The sequence below is a fragment of the Trichoderma breve genome, chromosome 2 (genome assembly GCF_028502605.1).
Source record: "Trichoderma breve strain T069 chromosome 2, whole genome shotgun sequence".
NCBI classification, from domain to species: domain Eukaryota; kingdom Fungi; phylum Ascomycota; class Sordariomycetes; order Hypocreales; family Hypocreaceae; genus Trichoderma; species Trichoderma breve.
Window position 1 is genome coordinate 4008985 of NC_079233.1, and position 20681 is coordinate 4029665.

The window sequence follows — 20681 nt, forward strand, 5'->3', positions numbered from 1 at the left end:
TGCGGCATCAAGGATAATTTGTAGCTTACTAGGTACTTGCCAAATAGGACAAAACGCATCCATGGATATTAAGCTGCTGCAGCTCTTATCTCTGTTACTATCTTCTCAACATCATAGTCCCACACAGTTCGGGAAGCTCGCTCAAGCTTCAATTTGCTCCTCTCGGCGTCTCTCCCCGTTGGGCCATATCGCCACTGGTAAATCTCGCCCATTTCACGAGAACTTCGCACAACCCATTGGCCACGATCTATCCTTGCTTGGCTGTAAGTTTGCAGTGCGTGCTCAATGATCTCTCTCTGGCTATGATCACCACCATCAATACCACTGTTGTCACCGGCCTGCACCGTAGCTAAAGCTTCGCAGAGCACAAGAGCGTCTTCGACACCGATGCAGGCTCCGACGCCCTGGAACGGACTACTGGCATGGGCAGCGTCGCCGGCAAGACAGACACGGCCACGTGCATATGTTGGTGCCGGGTTCTCATCCATGTCAAAAATCCCCCACTTGACCATGTTGTCAGGGAAGAGCTTGGTAAGTTCCACGAGATGCGGACCCCAGCCGACGACGACGCGCTCGAGCTCTTCTCGTGTGCCCGGAGCTGTCATTTTCTCGGGGTCAGGGAATTCTGAGGATTCGTGGGCAAAAAAGGCAACGTTTAGAAGTGTTCCATTCATGACCTGTTAAACATGTATTAGCCGAGCTGGTCTTGAAGCTGGGTATGAGGTTATTCAAAGGCACCGGCTTAAACTAACAGGGTAAGACATCATGTTGGCGTTAGGACCACAGTGCATACACGCTCTCCTTGCCTTGTCCTCACCGAGAGCGGCAATACCGGCGTCGATGGGCACCATGGTGCGGTAGGCCACCGTGTGAGTGTAGCTCGGCCGAGTGGCTGGGTGATGAGCGCCGAGGAGCGTCTTTCGGGTGGTCGAATGGATGCCGTCGCATCCAAGCACGACGTCTGCCTCGGCGGTGCTTCCGTCTGCGAAATGCAAAACAACTTTGCCATTCGCGTCGCTGTCATCGTAGCTCACGAGCTGCTTCCCAAACCTGGCTACGCCATCAGGCAGTAAACTGACCATGCCCAGGAGAAATTGCGAGCGTACGCAACCCCAGAAGGCGAGCTTGTTTCCCGGCAGCTGGAAGAGGAGTGACTTCGACTCATCCTCGGCGTCCTGCTTTGTTTGTGGGTGGTAGGCGTTCCAGTAGGTTGTGCTTGAGTCGTTGGGGTCCGTCTTCTGACTGATGCGGCTCAGCACATCGAGGATGCCGGGATCCAAACGCTGCATGCACTCCCGGGCCACGCCGGTAAATGCAAAGCCAGCGCTAATCTCATGCCAGTTGGACGAGCGTTCGTAGATAGTTACCTTGATGCCTCGGCGGATCAGACCGAGCGCTGTCATGACACCGACGACGCCACCCCCTACAACGGCCACCTCTAGAGAGGGCACTGTGGTGCTGTTGTTATTCGCCATGGTGCTCAACCGTAATCTGGCAGCTTGCAAGATAGGAAAATAGACCAATTAGACATGATAAATAATGAGTTGCGGCGCAATGTACTCGTAGATTTGCCACCATGGAGGGATACAAGTCGTATCATGTAAACAAATTCAAGTCCTAGAGCCATTATACAATAATAAAATTAACTAAACGGATATAATAGCCTAACCAAAAGGGGTGAGCTGAAGATAATCGGCGGAGTTTAGATCCTCCTTGCTCTTGGGTTGAGAGATCTCAGCCGGAGGCTCCGCGCGGACTTTCGGATAAAATATCTTGTTGCGATAACATTCGCACAAATGGAAAAAAAATCAGCACAAGGCAATGTATTACCTATCTCCGATAGTAATCTTACTGAATGAGTCTAAGGAAGATTATGTGTAAGACTTTCTGTATCATGATTTAGCGCTTCATATCTCGGGTTGCTATAGATATAGTTCTGCCGTGAATCAAATCGATCGAGGCACACCAACCAAGTTATCAAGTAACCGAGTTTGCTGTTCAACAAGTAACCAAGTGTTCTGTTTAACAAGACACCAACTGTTCTATAGCTCGGTTACCTTTTACTTTTACCTCATTCCCTTCACTTGTACTAGTTTAGTAGTCAAACGTACATACTTGCACACATTCTTACAACAATGACTACTTCAACCATTGCATCTTCCGTGGCAGATGCGCCAAAAGCAACAACCTTTGTGTTCGGCGGTCACATTGGCACACAAAGCAAAAAATCACTCGAAAAGCCCGTAAAGCAATTCCTCAGCGGCCCCAACGCAACATGGATACTAGAGGCCGTCAGTGGACTGCCGCACTACTGGGAGGCCCTGGTAGAAAAGATCCCGGAGATCGCCGGCGCAGTCTCAGGTGCTGAATTGCTCAAGGACTTCGATTCATGGCTGCGAAATGGTATTTCTGAGGGCGACTTGCTTGCGCCTGAGACAGAGCTGCCTAATATTCTCATTGGGCCGTTGATGGTGGCTATCCAGCTGGACCAGTACTGGCGGTATCTGGAATTTCGGTTGGACGATGCTTCTATCTCAGACCCCCAAGCAGAACTCGTTAAACAACAACAGCAGCAGCAACAAACTACTACCCGCCCTGTGGAAACGCTGGGTTTCTGCGCTGGCCTCATCAGCGCCGTGGCAGTGGCGAGCTCCCACGACAGGGCTGAGTTTGAAAAGTACGGCGCCGTAGCAGTGCGCATCGGCATGCTCATGGCAGCTCTGGTAGACGCCCGCGAATCTCGAGACGAAGCTAGAGGTATGGGCGGATCGGTGTCGTTTGGAACCGCATGGCGAAGCGGCACCAAGCAAGGCAACGACATGACCAGCATCGTGTCATCGCTAACGCCAGACGCTTATGTATCGGTTCTCTTTGATGAGGCACGCGCTACAGTGTCAACTTCTGAACGTGTAGCTCCAACACTGGTGCGGAGACTTCGAGCTGCCGGCGTGACGGCGGTTCCACTCCCTTTCAAGGGCCACATGCACACGCCGGGAGTGGAGCGGAAGCGGCAGACGGAGGCGCTGATCGAGCTGTGCCGGGTGGGACCGAACGGCGCCGGGCTTCAGTTCCCGGCGGCCGCCCAACTGGCACTTCCGACATTCAGCAACTCGGCGGACGGGTCTCATGTATCTCCTGACGAGACGGATCTCACCGGAATGCTGCTGCGGGCGATTTTGACGCAGCAGTTCAACTGGGCTGGGACGATGTCGAAGCTGCTGTCGGCGTCAGCAACGGCGCATAAGGAAGTATCTCTGGTGGCTTTTGGGCTGGACCAGTGCATTCCACCAACAATAACGCGCAAGTTTGGACCAAAGCAGGCGCACTACGAACAGCTGGAGAGCCACATCGAGAGTTGGAAGCTCCAGAAGATCTCGTCGTTGGCTTTGGCTACGGCGAAGACGGCGGCCCCACCTACGGTCAACGGCCCCACCTTGACAGTCAAGGACGAGCCTCAAACATCCGTAGCACCAGGAAAATCTAACGAGGAAGTCATCGCCATTGTGGGCATGTCTATTAAAGCCTCCGGGGCGGATGATCTGGAGGAGTTCGCAGCAATGCTCAAAACGGGCAAGTCGCAGCATGAGCTGATCACCGCAGAGCGGATGACGCCAGATATGCTCTTCCGGGAGCCAGAGGAGGACCCGAAGAAGAAGAAGAGCTACTACGGCAACTTCTTACGGGACTCAGATGCTTTTGATCACAAATTCTTCAAGCGCAGCCCCAGGGAGAGCCAGGCAATGGATCCTCAGTGTCGCTTAGCGATGCAGGTAGCTTACCAGGCGGTCGAGCAGTCTGGCTACTTCACGGAGCCCAAATTGACGAGCAAAGAACAAGAACACGTCGGTGCCTACCTGGGCGTGTGCGGCGTAGATTACGAGCAGAACACAGCCTGCCACGCAGCGAGCGCATTCACAGCTACAGGAGCTTTGAGAAGTTTCATCACTGGTCGGATCGCGCACTTCTTTGGCTGGACAGGTCCCGCAATGACATTCGACACGGCGTGTTCGTCGTCAACAGTAGCTTTGCACACGGCCTGCCGCGACCTGCTGTCTGGCGAGGCGACTTCTGCATTAGTTGGAGGCGTTAATATTATGACGAGCATGCAATGGATGCAGAACCTCAGCGCCGGCAGCTTCCTGAGTCCGACGGGTCAATGCAAGCCGTTTGACGCTGACGCCGACGGTTACTGCCGTGGAGAGGGAGTCGCTTTCGTCTTTCTCAAGAAGCTGTCGGATGCCGAAGCCGCCGGCAACACGGTGCTGGGCACCATCCGGGCGACGGCGGTATACCAGAACCTCAATATCACGCCGCTGTTCGTGCCCAACGTGCCATCGCTATCGCAGTTGTTCAAGGATGTGATCCGCAAGGCCGGTGTCGATCCGTCCGAAATTTCCTTGGTTGAGGCCCACGGCACCGGCACAGCAGTTGGTGACCCGGCCGAGTACGAGAGTGTCAAATTGGCGTTGGCTAGCCCGCATCGTAATGCTGTCGTGCCCATAGGCTCAGTTAAAGGCCATGTAGGCCACACGGAGGGTGCATCTGGAATGATTGCACTGGTGAAAGTGCTCATGATGATGCGCGACAACTTCATCCCGCCTCAGGCCAGTTTCACGCGCATGAATCCGCACACCCACGCCTCGCCGGCCGACATGATGGAGGTGGTGACCGAGTTGCGGCCGTGGACCGCCGAACGTAAGATTGCTCTGCTTAACAATTACGGCGCCTGCGGTTCCAATGCCAGTGTTGTCATTGACTACTCGGCTCCTAAGGCTTTGAACAACCGCCTGCAAGCTCAGACGGCGACAGAGACTCGGCAGCCCTTCTGGATCCCCGGATTCGACGCCCGCAGTATCGCAGCCTACAGCAAGGCACTGTCTACATACCTTCGTGGCCGTACCGGAGACAAGAAAGTAAACCTGGCCGACGTGGCGTTTAACCTGGCCCGCCAGTCGAATCCCAGCTTGCCTCAAGGGTTGATTTTCAGCTGTCAGTCGTTAGAAGAGCTGCAAGGAAAGCTGGCTCAGGCCGCCGCGGCCACTAAAGAAACAGCCGCTGCCGCCGGCATCATAATCTCTAAGTCAGAGCGGCCGGTTGTGCTGTGCTTCGGTGGTCAAGTTTCAACATTTGTCGGACTAGACCGCGCGCTATACGAGAGGGTCGCTGTCTTGCGACACCACCTGGATGCTTGCGATGCAGCTGCCACGGCGGCAGGCTTATCCAGCATTTTCCCTGCCATCTTTTCGCGCGAGCCCATCCCTGACACTGTCCAGTTACAGACGGCGCTGTTTGCCATGCAGTACGCCAGCGCCCGAACGTGGATGGACGGTGGATTGGCCTCGAAGATCGTGTCCGTTGTGGGCCACAGCTTCGGCGAGATCACGGCTCTCTGCGTCGCCGGTGTGCTAAGCCTCGAAGACACAGTTCGACTGGTCGCTGGCCGAGCAAAGCTGGTGCGTGATGCCTGGGGGCCGGATTCAGGGGCAATGATGGCCGTTGAGGCAGATGAGACTGTCGTCCAGGATCTGCTCAAGGAGGCCAACTTGAACGGCGATGGCTCAGCCAGCATCGCTTGCTACAACGGCCCTCGCAGCTTCACACTGGCTGGTACGACCAAGGCCATCGATGCGGTGGCCGCCATCCTTGCTAGCAACAGCAAGTTTGCTGGGGTGGGCATCAAGAGCAAGCGGCTTAACGTGACCAATGCTTTCCACTCGGTGTTGGTAGAGCAGCTTGTCGACGATCTTGGAAAGGTCGGCCGGGACCTTAAGTTCCAAGACGCCGTGATCCCAATTGAACGGGCTACTGAGAATGAGTCCACAGGCTCGCTGGACTGGACCTTTGTGCCATCGCACATGCGCCAGCCTGTCTTCTTCAACCACGCTGTACAACGGCTGGCCAAGAAACACCCACAGGCCATCTTCCTCGAAGCTGGATCAAACTCCACGATCACGGTGATGGCGAGCCGCGCGTTGGCCCAAGTCAATTCTGCCAATACACTCGCCTTCCAGGCTGTATCCATCACTAACACTGAAAAGGGCCTCGACGGACTCGCAGATGCCACGGTAGCGCTATGGAGGCAGGGCTTGCGCGTGAACTTCTGGCCTCATCACCACTCCCAGGCGAGCGAGTACGTGCAACTGCTTCTGCCGCCGTACCAGTTTGAGAAGTCACGCCACTGGCTGGAGGTAAAGTCGCCGCTGGAGGCTGTTACCAAGGCAGCCCAAGCCATGATCGCTGCGTCGGGAGTGTCTACTGCAGGAGTTGGACGCGTTACTGAGGTGGAAGACCCTAAGAAGCTGCCCCTCTGGACATTCATCGGCCATCAGGAGGCCAAAGGAAACAAGAAGCTGGCCCGCTTCCGGATCAACACAAGCTCAGACTCGTATCAGCGCTTGTTTGCATCTCACGTTATTGCCCAGACGGCACCCATCTGTCCGGCAACGCTCGAGATCGACATAGCCATCGAAGCTCTCTTCAGCCTCAATGCGAACTGGCGGGCTTCTGGCTACTCTCCTACGGTTCACGATCTCATCACTCACACACCAGTATGTGCCAACTCGGCGCGTACCTTTTACATGGATCTGTCGCCGTTGGACAAGACCGAAACTAAGTGGCACTTTAACTTACACAGCGTCGCGGGCAACGGCGGCGACCCCCAGGCCCACGCCGAGGCCACAGTCCGCATGCACGCTCCAACTGATGCCTCCTATCTGCAAAAGTTTAGTCGTTACGAGCGTCTGGTCAGCCACGCTCAGTGTGAGGCCCTTCTAAAGCTTGGCCTTGATAGCGACGGCGTCGAGGTGCTGCAGGGCCGCAACGTGTACCGGGCCTTCACCGAAGTCGTTGATTTCGGACCGGTCTACCGCGGTGTCAAGTATGTGGTCGGCCGTGAAGGCGAGAGCGCTGGTGTAATTCATAAACAACACCAGGGTCATACCTGGCTCGACGTGCCCATGAGCGACTCGTTCGGCCAGATCGCCGGCATTCACGTGAATCTGCTGACCGACGACTTACCGCCAGCCGATATGTTCGTTGCCACCGGTTGCGAGTTGTTAATGCGATCGCCAAAGGCTCAGCCAGAGGTTTCTGGCAAAGAGAACGGCCCCAGTGTCTGGCACGTCCTTGCCCGTCACGAGCGCCAGTCCGACAAGGCGTATACAACCGACGTCTTTATCTTTGACGCCTCTACCGGCGCCCTGACAGAGATCATGTTGGGCCTGCAGTACGCACGCGTGTCCAAGGCGTCAATGAGCAAGATCCTCACACGCTTTACAGCGGACCAAGAGTTCCTTAGAAAACCAACAGGGGCGATTGCTGCTGCTGCTACTGCTCCTCATCCTCCCCCCGTTACTGTTACTGTTCCCTCAGCTTCCGTTACTGCCCCTATCAAAACTAGCGCAAAGCCGAAGAAAACAAAGCAAAAGGAAAAGGGCTTCGACATTACTGATGCCGTCCGTAACCTGGTGGCTGATGTCTCCGGCATCGAGGCTAGCGAGATAACACTCGACAGCGAGATGGCCGAAGTTGGCATCGACTCACTTATGGGTATGGAGCTGGCTCGTGAGGTCGAGAATAAATTCAAGTGTACCCTCAACCAAGCCGAGATGATGGAAGCAGTCAGCCTGCGCCAATTCGTCGCCTGCGTCGCAAAGGCGCTGGGAGATGCCGGAACAGACACTGCCGAGCAAGACTCGGATACTGCTGACAGCGACTCGGCCGTGGAATTTATGCGGTCGGACGAGACTGATGACACGGCCTCTGATATCACTACACCAGAGCCTGAAGAGGCATCTACTTTCTCCAAGCCCGTCTCGCTGTCAGCCGGTCCCGCTACCAGCAATCTGACCCTCGCTGCCTCTGACATTCTCGAGTGCTTCGGCCATGTTAAGTTGAGGACTGACGATAAAATACGCGAGTTTGGCATCGATAGCATCGCCCGTGTCGGCCTGGCTAGCAGCAATAAACTCTGTACAGCCCTTGTGGTTGAGGCTTTTGATGAGCTTGGGTCGCCACTGCGGACAGCTACTCCAGGGCAGCTGCTGGATCGCGTAGCCTTCTTGCCGCAGCATGGCCGAATGATGGAATGGGTCTATGGCTTCCTGGAGCGTGAGGCACGTTTGATAGATATTGACACGGCAACAGGCCAGATCACACGCACACATGTGGCCATCCCGCGCAAGAACAGCGCCGATCTGCTCGACGAACTGGTAGCTGCGCATCCCGAGTCTGCCATCCCCAACCGCCTGGCCTACTATGCCGGTAAGAACTTGGCTGGTGTCCTCAGCGGTTCTACTGATGGTATCCGAGTCATATTTGGCAGTGCTGAAGGCCGGCGGCTGGTCCAGACTATGTACTGCGACTACGACTTCAACCGCATGCACTATGACCAGATGGCAGAGGTCATCACCCGGTTATCCAGCCGCCTGGCCCAGACCGGTGAAACTCTGAAGGTTCTTGAAATGGGTGGCGGCACCGGTGGTACGACAAACGTAATTGCTCCGTTACTGGCTTCCCTAGGCATTCCAGTTGAATATACATTCACTGACCTTTCGACGTCCATGGTGGCCAACGCACGCCGCAAGTTCGCTGCGCAGTATCCGTTTATGCGCTTCGCCGTACACGATATTGAGAAGCCACCAGCCGCAGAGCTCCTAGGACAGCATCTAGTCTTGGCCAGCAATGCTATCCATGCTACTCGCAGCTTGCTCGAGTCGGCGTCCAACGTGCACCAGGCCCTACGCCCTGATGGTTTCCTCATGATCCTCGAGATGACAGAGAGTCTGCCATTCGTTGATATTGTGTTTGGCCTGCTCGAGGGCTGGTGGCTCTTCAACGATGGTCGTACCCATGCCGTCGTTACCGCCGAGCACTGGGAGCGCGCTCTGCACGCCTCAGGCTTCGGTCATGTCGACTGGACTGATGGCGAGAGGCCTGAGAACGCCTTCCAAAAGGTCATCATTGCCTTGGCCTCCGGAGAGCCGGTAGCTCGTCTCCCGGCGTCTGTATCATCTGTAGAGGAAACTAAGGTGGTTGATAGAGGCGACGTGGCGGCCCGCGAGGCCGAAGCCGAACGCCTCGTAGCCTCTTATACAGCCGGTTGGGCCACGCCAGCCCTCGATTCCGCGGTCATCGATGCCTCTACCGCTTCTTCTCCTGCCGTGGTCATCGTTACTGGCGCTACTGGCAGCCTCGGCGCCCACCTTGTGCAATCGCTTGCCGAACGCCAGGACGTCGCTACCGTTGTCTGTGTAAACCGTCAGTCTAGCGTCCCAGCCGATCAGCGCCAGGCCGAAGCATTCTTGTCAAGAGGTATTACATTATCGCCTTCTGCGCAGGAAAAGCTGCGCGTCTATGAGACCGACACCTCCAAGCCGCAGCTTGGGCTGCCTACTCAAGAATACACCCGGTTGGCCGCGAATGCCACCCATATTATACACAACGCCTGGCCCATGAGTGGTACACGACCACTCAAAGCTTTTGAGCCGCAGTTGCAAACCATGCGCAACCTGCTGGACCTGGCGCGAGAGATTGCTCTGGGAAATCCAAAGACTCGCATCGGCTTCCAGTTTGTGTCCTCTATTGGCGTGGTTGGCTATGCGGATACGTCCGCTGGGCCCCAGGTTCTTGAAGACCGCGTGTCAATCGCCGCTGTCATGCCCAGTGGCTACACCGAGGGCAAATGGGTATGCGAGCGCATGATAGACGAGACGTTGCACCGCTACCCAGGTCTGTTCCGCGCCACTGTCACCCGCCCAGGCCAAATCAGCGGCTCCAGTCGCAGTGGCTTCTGGAACCCAGTCGAGCACTTTGCTTTCTTGGTGAAGAGTGCCCAGGCTTTACGTGTTTGGCCCGACTTCAGTGGCCGTTTGCAGTGGTTGCCCGTTGACCGCAGCGCTGGTGTGGTTATAGACTTGCTACAACTGGAAAAGGGTGACGATGCAGCTTCCTATCCCGTCTACCATATTGACAACCCGGTTGGCCAGCCATGGGAGGAAATGTCGCCCGTGTTGGCAGCGGCCCTTGATATCCCTTCCCAGAACGTGATCCCTTATGCCGACTGGATCATGCGCGTGCGCCGCTCGCCGCTCCCCGCTGACGAGAATCCGGCTGTTCGCATCATTGACTTCCTCGACGGCCACTTTGAGCGCATGTCCTGCGGCGGCATAATCCTTGATACCCAGAAAGCTAAGGAGCACTCAGCCACGATGGCAGTCCAGGGAGCTGTGGGTGCTGATATCGCGAGAGCGTATGTAGCATCCTGGAAGGCTATGGGGTTTCTGAAATAGATTGTTCTCTGAAGTGTATTAACTGATGGTATTTTGGAGTTTTTTTTCTTTGCTTTGTACGATTTAATTGGTTTGTCGTTTGGAGTGGCTAAAATGTGGAAAATGATCTACATGTAGATTGTTGCTCTCAATACCGGTTGGAATTTGGAAGTCCGGAGATTTAGATGTTGATGAGACCGCACGTGCCGCCACACGTGATGGACCTCAACCTAAACCCGTTGATATCTATGTTTGCTGGAATTAGATAGCTTTTCCATATCTTTTTAGTTCAAAATGTTGAAAATAATTCACTTCAGCTTCTTAGCTACCTTGGTTTTCACGAGTATGTGCAGATAAGTAAGTATCCCTGGGCAAATTTACATCATTGGCCGAGATTGACAAGTCGGAAAAGTCCACCATTTCCAGCCTACAATAACTTGTCCGCTATGTCATTAACTGAGTTAAATCCACGAAGCAAAGCATTCTCCCTTCATTTCTTATCCATTGTGTTCTATTACTAAACTTAACTAGATGGATCGCAAGCTTTGTGTGTACTGACCCAAAAGTGACGAACAGATCTTAAAGCGATACATTAGTTCGCTATTTTATCTATTGTCATATAGGAAGGAATTGAGGGACATTCTTATAGTTGACAAAGTCTGATAAGAGCAATGACAACAAAGGTATTAGGTAGGTACAGGTATATGAGATAGCTAATACACGTATTCTATGAGTATACAACATTCACAGCAAGCTTTAGATTTGGAATATTCCAACACGTTTCGACCACACATTGTCATTAAGGACTGATATAAAAGATATAAGGGCAGAGAAAGCTCAATTGGTCCGCGCATCACTAACAATGCTATCTACATGTACCATAGACCTCTACCCAACGTATCTTACATACTGCTTCCACAGCGGGTCTTTCTTCAACCCGTTGATGTCGTCCTCGGGCATGCACAGCGTTAGAGGAATGAAGGCACCCTCAGCATCGTTAATGATCAAGCATCCAGGAATCGGAGCCGCAGTTGGTCGGCGGAAGAAGCACGACCGGCCCAGTGGGCCCCAAGATGCCGGCAGAGGCTGCACCTGGCCGGTTGCCGTCACCATGAGATCTGCCCGGGGGTCGTGTGTGCCGCCATACAGCAGGCTGGATGTGTCTGGCTCTCGGGCCATGAATGTAGCAAAGCTGCGGATGGCCCATGCCGTGTTGGCCTGGTTGAGCTCACGACGCAATACCTGTGCAATCTGGGGCAGGGAGAGTTCGGCCACCTGTCCCAAGGACAGCCTTACCAAGGCGTGACATACCATGTGTCCCATGTAAGTCAGCGGTACGCCCAGCGCCATGCGGCCGTCGATGGCTCGGCCGAGCTTCGACATGCGCTCTGGTGGCTGTCCGTTGGCAATACGCACGGCGCAGAGGCGTTGCCAGGCAAAGGCGGAGAAGATGTCGTTTTCGGACACCATGAGAGAGCCCGGTTTGTTGGCTGATGCGTCGTCTTTGACTGACTTGACGAGGCGCGCAAGAGCGTTGACTGGCATCTTGAAGTAGCACCACATCAGCGGGCTCGAGGGCGTCGCCCAAGTGTAGCCGGGTGGTTTCCGCAGGTGGCTGTAGTCCTTGAGGGGCTCACCGAGCGGTATCAAAGGGATTACACGGCTGCGTTCGCGGTTGGCCTGCTCTAGGTCGTCCGCCGGAATCTCCTTACCGGCCATGACGATGGCCAGCAGGTTCAGAAATTGGTAGATGCCAGTGCCATCGATGATAGTGTGGTGCGTGCTGAGGTTGAGGATCAGACCACCGCGCACAAAGTTGGCCTGCATAGCGATCACAGGGTCAGGACCTTCGAGGCCCCGGGGATGAGGCAGCGCCGGCCAGGGCGTCAAGACCGATCCATCCAGCATATTGATCGGCACGCCGGCTGAGATGAGCTTGGCCATGGGCGCGATGAGGTCGTCACAATATTTAACCCTGATGCGGTCCTCGGGCACATCCGCTGGCCACGGCACCGCCTTCAAAATTCCACCGGGTTTAGATTCCCGGGCCACCTGCCATCCTGTCCAGGGGATCTGCTCTTTAATCTTGTCAAAGCCGCTCTGGAGGGCTGCGACGATGGCATCGCGGTCTACATCATTTGGTAGCTTGAACCCGAACAGCAGCTGCGTGTATGCATTGAGTAGTGGGAATTGGGAGATGATGTCGCGATATAGCTCCGAATCGGTACCAGCAGTATCGCTCTGAGTAGGGAGTGATTCCACTGCCACGGACATGGTAACTTAGTTTTAGTTTGTAGTAACAAGTCAGGAAAACTTTACCCAAGAAAGATAGTCAAGAGTCGCCATCTTACATTGCGATCGCTAGTTTTAGTGGAAATTATACACTCTGAATACATCTCGGGCGTGTAAGTACAGTTTGCTGCTCTTTCGGAGTTTTGGAGTTTTGGAGTTTGGGTGTTTGGACTTTCGGACTTTCGGACTTTCTTTGCCTTCTGGCGATTTTCTGGCGGGTCGGAGGATGAGACCCCCCATTGTTACCCTATTCATGCCAGAAAATTAGCAGAGTAATTGTCTTCTTTCACTCTATTGAAGCTATACTTGAGATTGACATAAAAATTATTATTGCAAAAGAAACAAGAAGAAGAAGGTTTGTGAGCAAAATCAGATAGCCAAATGAGCATCAACCGTTGGGTATGACTATTGACTTATCTTCGCTCTTGTATTGGTTGTAACAAGGCACTAAATCTGAGATAGAATAGAACTCTCTTACAACTCGTATAAATGATGGAGGCGTCAGTTTCGGTCAGTATGCAGGTACAGGTAACAACAAGCAAAGAGAATTTGCCTGCTTTAGAGATAATATCAGGCAGCTCTGGCAACTTTCGGATGACTTCGCTTCAAGGATAAAGTTTCGAAAATGCGACGAATCAGTTGCTTATATATGTGCTAGAATCCTTTTTTCCCTCACAGATAAACACAAAGGGTAGGCAAAGAGGTTGCGTAAATTATCTATATTCATCCCTGCCTTTAGGCGTAGCCTCTAACTGTCCAAGTTCTCCATCTCACTCTGGCGATTGTCAATGATTACCCACCTGACTGCTGATCTACCGCTTATAATGGAGCCAACCAAAGCGGCGATCTCTTCTATGCAAAACATTCATTTTCAGGCACCCAAGCGGAGGTCAAAAAAAGCGAGACCGAAAGCTGGGTAAATACATACATTCAGCATTATGGTAAGCACCCAATCAGCTTATCAAACACAGGCAGTATGAAGAACGATACGAAGTGCTGGATAAATATAGACATAATATCAAGTACTAGAGAAATATAGACATAGCAGCAATTGCTAGTGAAATATAGATATAGTAGCAGTTGGAAGAAAAATATAGGTATAGTAGTAGATATTAGAGAAAATATAGCTATAGTAGCAGATACTTAAAGAACTAGGGTTTGTAGGTGTATTATTTAGGGCGCAGTTGTTCGAAATCTTTTCTGCCTCGGTTTTCCCGTCATTCACTTGGCACCGCAAGCGCATCTCCTCTTGTGATCCGATGCAACCCTTTCCTCCAAGAGATCAGCCAAGACGAGATCAGTAGAGATGCCTCGGCCCGAGCCTCCGTTTTAGCGTGTCTGAGCAGTTATATGGAACCGGGCATACATACCTAGGGAATGTACATCAGGAGCTTTGCGTGTAATACTGGTCGTAATCTTTTACTACAAGGCTCTGGAATATAGGAAAAAGCCGGAGTAAGAACAGACAACCCTGCCGAGGATGAACAATGCGAGCACAGTTGCTATCGTTCAAGCGGCCCTTCGGTAAGGCCTACTCAACTAGACAACCATTCCCGAAGCGCATTATCTCGCCACCATTGGTCGTTTTGACGAACCACTTGTGCCTAAAGATGGCGTTGCATTTTGGGTCGGGTAGGCCGGCAAATCTGTGTGCAAGAGGAGCCCATTCCTCGAACCTCATTTGCAGATAACGAGGATCTAGTGAGAAAGGACTTTGTTAGTATAGGATGCCATGCAAGAATAGTTCGTCCCAAAAAGAATGTTACAGCCCTATCTCTATTAGGCATAATTCGCTCAGACGACGATTTACGGCTTTCGGATAAATGCGTCTACTTTAGATCTTATTTAGCTTTTCTATGAGGTATATAAGTCTCTGGCTTGTATCCTCTGTATGTGGATACAATTACCTGATAAATACAATCTCTGAACAGTTTTTTGAAATCTTGGGCGATGTCGGCGGTATCGCTAAAGAGCTCGCTCAACCCTTGATTTGAACCATAAATCCATTGTAGCGTTATGGGACGATAATAACCGTCTAGCACAGCAATAGTACGAGAACTGAGATGAGTTTTCCTTCCTTAATCTATTCATTATCCAGGTAGAAGGCGAATCTCGTTTACCAAGAGAGTGAGCCGACTATCCTAAGAGAGTATTTCGTATGAACAAAAATGGAGAACATATCGACTATCCTAACCTGGCAAGGCGTTAGTGGGCCGCGCATTGGCAAAAACCGCTAAAAATGAGAGAGAAAAGATCTAATCTAATCTGATGACTCAAATTCCATCTGATAAGATTAAAGATCAGTTCATCGTTAGCTAAAAGATTGAGTCAATTCCAACGCTAAGCAAGAAACAAGAGTTCTAGACTGCAGATCAAGTCCACATCAAGCGGCACATCTCCACCTTATTGAATTTTTACATGGCCGGGGTGAAGTCTTTCCGCGGCCCTGCGAATGATCTCGGAAGGGCGTGCCAACTTACTGGTTACTAGAATCTGTGCTGTGATGGATCAGGCTCAGTATTCCGAAACTGCCAATCATCACGGAAAGGCAGGCTAGCCTAGTAAGAAGGGCATGTCAGCCTAGTGGCTGCTAAAGTTTGTGTCGTGATAAATACGAGCCGGTTGAGATGGAGTTTCCCAAGTTATGGTTAGAAGATTAGCTCAACCGTCGGCAACGGCGTGAGAGAGGGCACTGTCATGTGATTCACAAGTTGCCCGAGAGTTATATAGTATATATTAATACATGAACTTGGCAGTTGCCAAGCCGATCATTATCTCTCGGCATCCAATCTAGTGAATCTGTCACCTATCTGCGGCGGGAGAGACATCAACAGCCTAGGACTTGAAAGTCTTTGAGCTATGATAGCCATGAAACACCTCCTCGGGGTCAGTCTGACTCTTGTCGGCTTATTCACGTCACATGGGCACTCTAGAGTTATCAGCAAAGACCAGGAGTGTGTTTCCGCTGTCTTTGGTATTGTCGGAGGTCTCAACTTCGAAGGCATTGGCTACGGCAACTACTATTTGGGGATCTGTCAGAACCCTCTAAAAGTCGTCTCCACCTACGCCATCTCCAAGACCTATTGCTCGTCCGCTGACCTAGGTCCCGGTTTCGAATACCTCAACTGGGCCTGCCTACAATATGCCGGCGCTGGACTTATACCAGAGGCAGATGTGGCTGTCAACTTGACTGATGAAGCAATAAGCCGCTATCCTATCCTTGATCAGGACGACGTAATCGTTCCGAAGAATCTCACGACGCCAGTTATGGTTACGCGAGATTGGTTCGACTTGGGCTTCCGTACAGAGGTGTGCTCTTTATGATTCCAATTGTTTCCATTCCCAAAGCTTTGTTCGTTAACAGCATTAATAAAATCATACAGGACACATGGGACTATGAGCTACGTACGCACCCTACGTATGGGTAAGATTTAGCCCCCGCCATCTTGGGCTATTCGCCAGATTGACAAAAATAAAGACTGACTTTTCCAATACTGCAGGTGGGCTATGTATGGATTCTGGGGTGGTATCCTCCTCATCGGAATGCTACGTCGACTCATCACCTACATCGTCGAAAGCCGATTATCTCCATTGTCCACCGACCCTGAAGACCTCGGAGCAGCGGATAGTCGCGAGAAACCAACAGCAGGAACCAAGTCGCTTGCATATATGTACTCACGAATCCGCAAGCACCTTACTATTCCAAGCGGTTTACCTCCGTATCACAGCCAACTCTTGTTCGGATGCACCATACCAACTCGAATCGAGTCGCTAGTCATCATCTCATGTTGGATCCTCAATTTCGTTCTTTGCTGCGTAAACTATCGTGGATTCGAGGGCAACCTATAGTAAGTGCTTACACCAACAAAACAAACTCGTGAGATATGTGGGCTAACACGTGGTTGATGGAAGCTGGTCTGCGGTGTCACCTCAAATATGGCGATATATCTCTGATCGAGCGGGCATCATCGCTTACGCCAACCTGCCGTTGATGTGGATGTTCAGCGGTCGTAACAATATCTTCATCTGGCTCACAGGCTGGTCATTTTCTACATTTAATCTCTTCCACAGGCATATCGCTCGCATAGCAACGTTACAAGCCATCATTCATTCCGTTGGATACACGGTATTCTATTTCGAAATTGAAGGAGGTATGTTGTTCTACATACTTTTCGTAATCTCTCTGTAGAAGACCTTCATTAACAGAATCAAATTTAGCGGAAGGTTATAAGTTACAATGGCATGATGCTTGGTTCTACCTAGGAGCTGTGGTAAGACGCTGTTTCTGACTAGCAACTCTCCAAGATCTCTGAATGCTTCATATACTGATGTTGGCCCGCTCTAGGCAACGATTGCGATGAGTATTCTTGTGTTCTCTTCCTTCAGTTGGTTCCGACGCAGGATATATGATTCCTTTCTTCTGCTCCATATCCTTTTGTCCGTTGTGTTGATTGTCGCTCTCTTCTAGTACGTGCTCCCTCCTTAAGTCGACGTTGATCAAGTATTCGTCGTTTACTAACCACCGTTAATTCGCAGCCACACTTCGATCTTCGACGGGGAATATAATCCATATTTATGGCCTCTCGTTGCTATCTGGTGCTTCGATCGTTTCCTAAGAATCGTTCGAGTAGTCTACTGCAATCTCCACGTTCAACTACATAAGAAGACACTCCATCGCAGCACTGCCGCCATTTCCTACGACCAGGACGCGAATTTCATCCAGATTGATATCAACACGCACGTAAAGCCAGGACCTGGCAAGCACTATTATCTCTACCAGCCCTTCCGCTTCACTGGCTGGGAGAATCACCCTTTGACTTTGGCCTATTGGAGCCAGTCTGCGGTAGAAACCAGCCAAAGTCAACAAAGAGATGACACAACAGATCCGCCTTCAAAAACCGCAGGTATCTCTATTGTGGCACCATCCGAGGCCGGTCCGCTACATACAGCAATTGAAGGCGAGTATCTCCTCTCTTTCTGGATTCGCCCATATGATGGCTGGACTCGCCATCTCCGTGATCAGTGTCTCAAGTCCCAGCCTCTATCCAAGCTCCCTTCAATCATTACAGAGACTATCCTTCTTGAGGGGCCTTACGGCATCGCAGAGCCCCTGTGGACTTTTGACGAGGTCCTTCTTATTGCGGGTGGATCCGGCATCACGGCCATGGTTCCGTACATACTTGACCACATTGCAAGAACCGCCTCGTCCAATAAATCGAGCCAGACACGCATACGTGGGCTGACACTGATCTGGACCAATCCTAAAGAAGCCTTTATCCGTCGGATTGCCCAGCGGGAACTCGCGGCGGCACTTAAACGAGACGATGTCCGGTATGAGTTTTACTGCACAGATTCTGCAAAGGCCGAGGTTGGCTCGTTGCCTTCACCGTCGATAGATGAAATTCCGATTGGAGACGCCGAAAAAAGTGCCACGGAAAGCGGTGTATTAAAAGGCAAAGAGGAGACAGACATATCTGAATCGGCAGATGGCGCAGACGAGGCCTGTTCTTTGCCTATCACAATGTGCAGGCCAGATATACCGGCAATCATTGAGAAGGCAGCGGCCTCTGCTACCGAGTCCGGATCACGACTTGCGGTCATGAGCTGCGGTCCTGGTAAAATGTCAGATGCAGCTAGAGAGGCGACATATCGAGCTATACGTCAACAGAACAATTCTGTTGAGTATTTTGAAGAATCATTCGGGTGGTAGTGATAAATCAGGAAGTTTCGAGTATGATCTAAAAGTTTTGTTATTATTTAGGCTCTAATGATACTGGTCTTACATATCATCTTCCAGTATATCATAAGCAAATCCGTGTAAAGCATTTTAAAACAAGTGTAAATGCATGTGATTATATGAATGTCGTGATGGGACATGAATGTCGTGATGGGACTTTAACTTTTCCACTCGTGGTGATAGTACATACTTAGAGACAGGCTCAAACGGACAATAACCTACATAAATCACCATGTTCATCGATGAAAATCCTTCAGGTTACTCCGTTGTCACGGAAAGTCATTTAGCAATGATATACGTAGAGCGCATGGGCGGCTACACGAGGAAGAAGAACGCATCTATTTAGAAATCTCCATTCAAATCAACTCCAACTAGAGATCATTTAAGACGCAAGACAGGTCGTACACCACCAAGCTACTCAACCTATAACCTACAAGCTGTTCTACATAATATATCATCAGCCCTGAACCCACTGCGCCACGATCACGGATGTCGTATAGACCATGGCAACAGCTCCAACGACTATCGTCAAGATGTCCAAGCACTTCTCCCGCTTACTCTCAGCAACACCCTTGAGATGCAAATATGCTGGGTACATGTAAACTAAAGGAATGCAAGCAAAAGACCCCGTCAGAGCCACAAACTTATCCAGATCGCTGGCGCCAACCACCGCAACACCAATACAGACGGCAATGGTCAGCGTCCGAAGGCCATTCTTCTTCCACTTAATTGCCGCACTCTTCTTGCCCGTGGCCCGTTCCCCAAAGATTGACGTCTCTAGGATACGCACGGCAGGAAACAGCTGCACGGGCTCACCTGCTAGTACGGCCAGTGAGTAGAGAAATTGAACTGAATTGACAACAGGTGAATCCTGGGGGAAGTTGGAAATGATCTGGATCTTGGTATTCTCGCCGAAAGTTGCGTAGCATAGTGCTCCAACCGATGTAAAGATGGCCGTGATGAGGAACATGACGAAGTAGAGCAGGCCCTTGAAATGATGGGGCTTCTTCATGCTCGACTGGATCGGCAGAATCAAGCCAATTCCTTCAAACGTAAATATGGCCGAGCCAAGAGTCAGAGGAAAGTCCCTTGGGTTGAACAGCTTAACGCTTGGTTCGATGCCGTGCCTAGCTAGACTTCCGATATCGTAATACCAGATATACACAAGCCCAATGAGAATGAAGACATCTGCCACCAGTGCAACGGGACCTAGCTTGGAGATGTTGCGAATCAAAGCGAGGGGGATAAGAGGGAGGAACTGAAGTCCAATTAGCCCTGACACGCCAAGATGGCCGACGCCCTTGGTCACGGCATCGAGGAAGGAGAAGAGATTTTCTGCTGTGAAAATGATGCCCGAGCAGACAAACCCAAGCTGGGAAATGGCAATTGATGCAAGTATCAAGCTTCGGAACCGAGGACCGACGATGGCTTCACCAATCTCTCCGTAGCCACCGCCATACTTGTGACGGCAGTCAAGCAGCAAGCGGAAGCAGAAGCAATTGACCAAAGATACGGAAATCAGCGCAAGCGACGAGAAGAGGATACCTCCATTGCGAAATGCCTTGGGAAGAAACAAGATGCCCGTGCCAATAAAGGCCTTGATGAGCGTGAAGAAGGTCTTGACCGTGCTAGCGTCACCCTCACGGCTAAGGCGTCGAGAGCTCTTCCGCCGATCAGCTTTGGGCCGCGCGAGCAGTGGACGTTGCTCATCATCAATGGCTTCTTCAGACTCTTCAGTGACGGCAGATTCGTCCTCATCTTCGTCGGTATCCTCGAGGGCCTCACCGGCAAAGCTGCCGTAAAGGTCGAGGAAATCGACAAAGGTGCTGGCCACAACGAGTCCACTCTGCTGCCGCTGTCGAGCCCGGCGACGCAGGTGCTGCCGCCTGAAGCCACCTGGTTCAAGTTGCTCAGCATGTGACAATTCACCAGCCGGGCCCAGGTGGGGCGAAGGGTGATGAGAAAAGGTGTTGGATCGGCGAATTGAGCTGGCTCGAGCCTTGATCTTGAACATGTCGCGATGGATGTCACCACCTTGGAGCTTCAGCGAAGACTCCAGCGTCTCCAAAGTCGGGGTAACATCACTGCTTCCATCTTGCCCGTTGCCATTGTTCGGAGCAGCTAGCTCTGTCGCAGAAGCCGCGGGAGAGTCAAACAGATCTTGGCTCGCCGATGAGGGAGCAACAATGGGCTCTACAACGACCTCGATGGGCTCGGTAGCCAGGCTCACTTCCGGGTCGGCAGAATAGCCCTCTGGCAGATGGCGGTCGAGAATGGCAGCCTGACGATGGACGCCGTCGGAACTGCTCGGGCTGTCGACTGAAGCCCCGACGAGATCCGGCTCGGACATGATGTCGATGACGACGTTGTTTCACCGCTCCACA

The 20681-nt window shown here is 51.9% G+C and overlaps 5 protein-coding genes across 5 annotated transcripts; 2 read left to right on the forward strand and 3 right to left on the reverse strand.

The window, feature by feature from the left end:
• Positions 1–68: 68 nt before the first annotated feature.
• On the reverse strand, positions 69–1475 carry T069G_03428 (FAD binding domain-containing protein; the record flags this gene model as incomplete). Its single annotated transcript, XM_056170638.1, has 2 exons — positions 69–677; positions 753–1475. The coding sequence occupies 2 exons, from the start codon at positions 1473–1475 to the stop codon at positions 69–71; spliced, it is 1332 nt and encodes a 443-aa protein (XP_056031530.1).
• A 660-nt stretch (positions 1476–2135) lies between these two features.
• On the forward strand, positions 2136–10289 carry T069G_03429 (male sterility protein domain-containing protein; the record flags this gene model as incomplete). The annotated part of the gene is made up of 3 exons (XM_056170639.1): positions 2136–5299; positions 5369–6281; positions 6330–10289. 3 exons carry the CDS (start codon positions 2136–2138, stop codon positions 10287–10289), a joined length of 8037 nt encoding a protein of 2678 aa, XP_056031531.1.
• An 867-nt stretch (positions 10290–11156) lies between these two features.
• On the reverse strand, positions 11157–12542 carry T069G_03430 (transferase family domain-containing protein; the record flags this gene model as incomplete). The annotated part of the gene is made up of 1 exon (XM_056170640.1): positions 11157–12542. One exon carries the CDS (start codon positions 12540–12542, stop codon positions 11157–11159), a length of 1386 nt encoding a protein of 461 aa, XP_056031532.1.
• Positions 12543–15428: 2886 nt separating this feature from the next.
• On the forward strand, positions 15429–18270 carry T069G_03431 (ferric reductase like transmembrane component domain-containing protein; the record flags this gene model as incomplete). The annotated part of the gene is made up of 9 exons (XM_056170641.1): positions 15429–15869; positions 15944–15984; positions 16061–16408; positions 16473–16711; positions 16767–16831; positions 16906–17027; positions 17097–17464; positions 17510–17891; positions 17988–18270. The coding sequence occupies 9 exons, from the start codon at positions 15429–15431 to the stop codon at positions 18268–18270; spliced, it is 2289 nt and encodes a 762-aa protein (XP_056031533.1).
• A 484-nt stretch (positions 18271–18754) lies between these two features.
• On the reverse strand, positions 18755–20647 carry T069G_03432 (transmembrane amino acid transporter protein domain-containing protein; the record flags this gene model as incomplete). Its single annotated transcript, XM_056170642.1, has 1 exon — positions 18755–20647. The coding sequence occupies one exon, from the start codon at positions 20645–20647 to the stop codon at positions 18755–18757; it is 1893 nt and encodes a 630-aa protein (XP_056031534.1).
• Between the last annotated feature and the right edge of the window lie 34 nt (positions 20648–20681).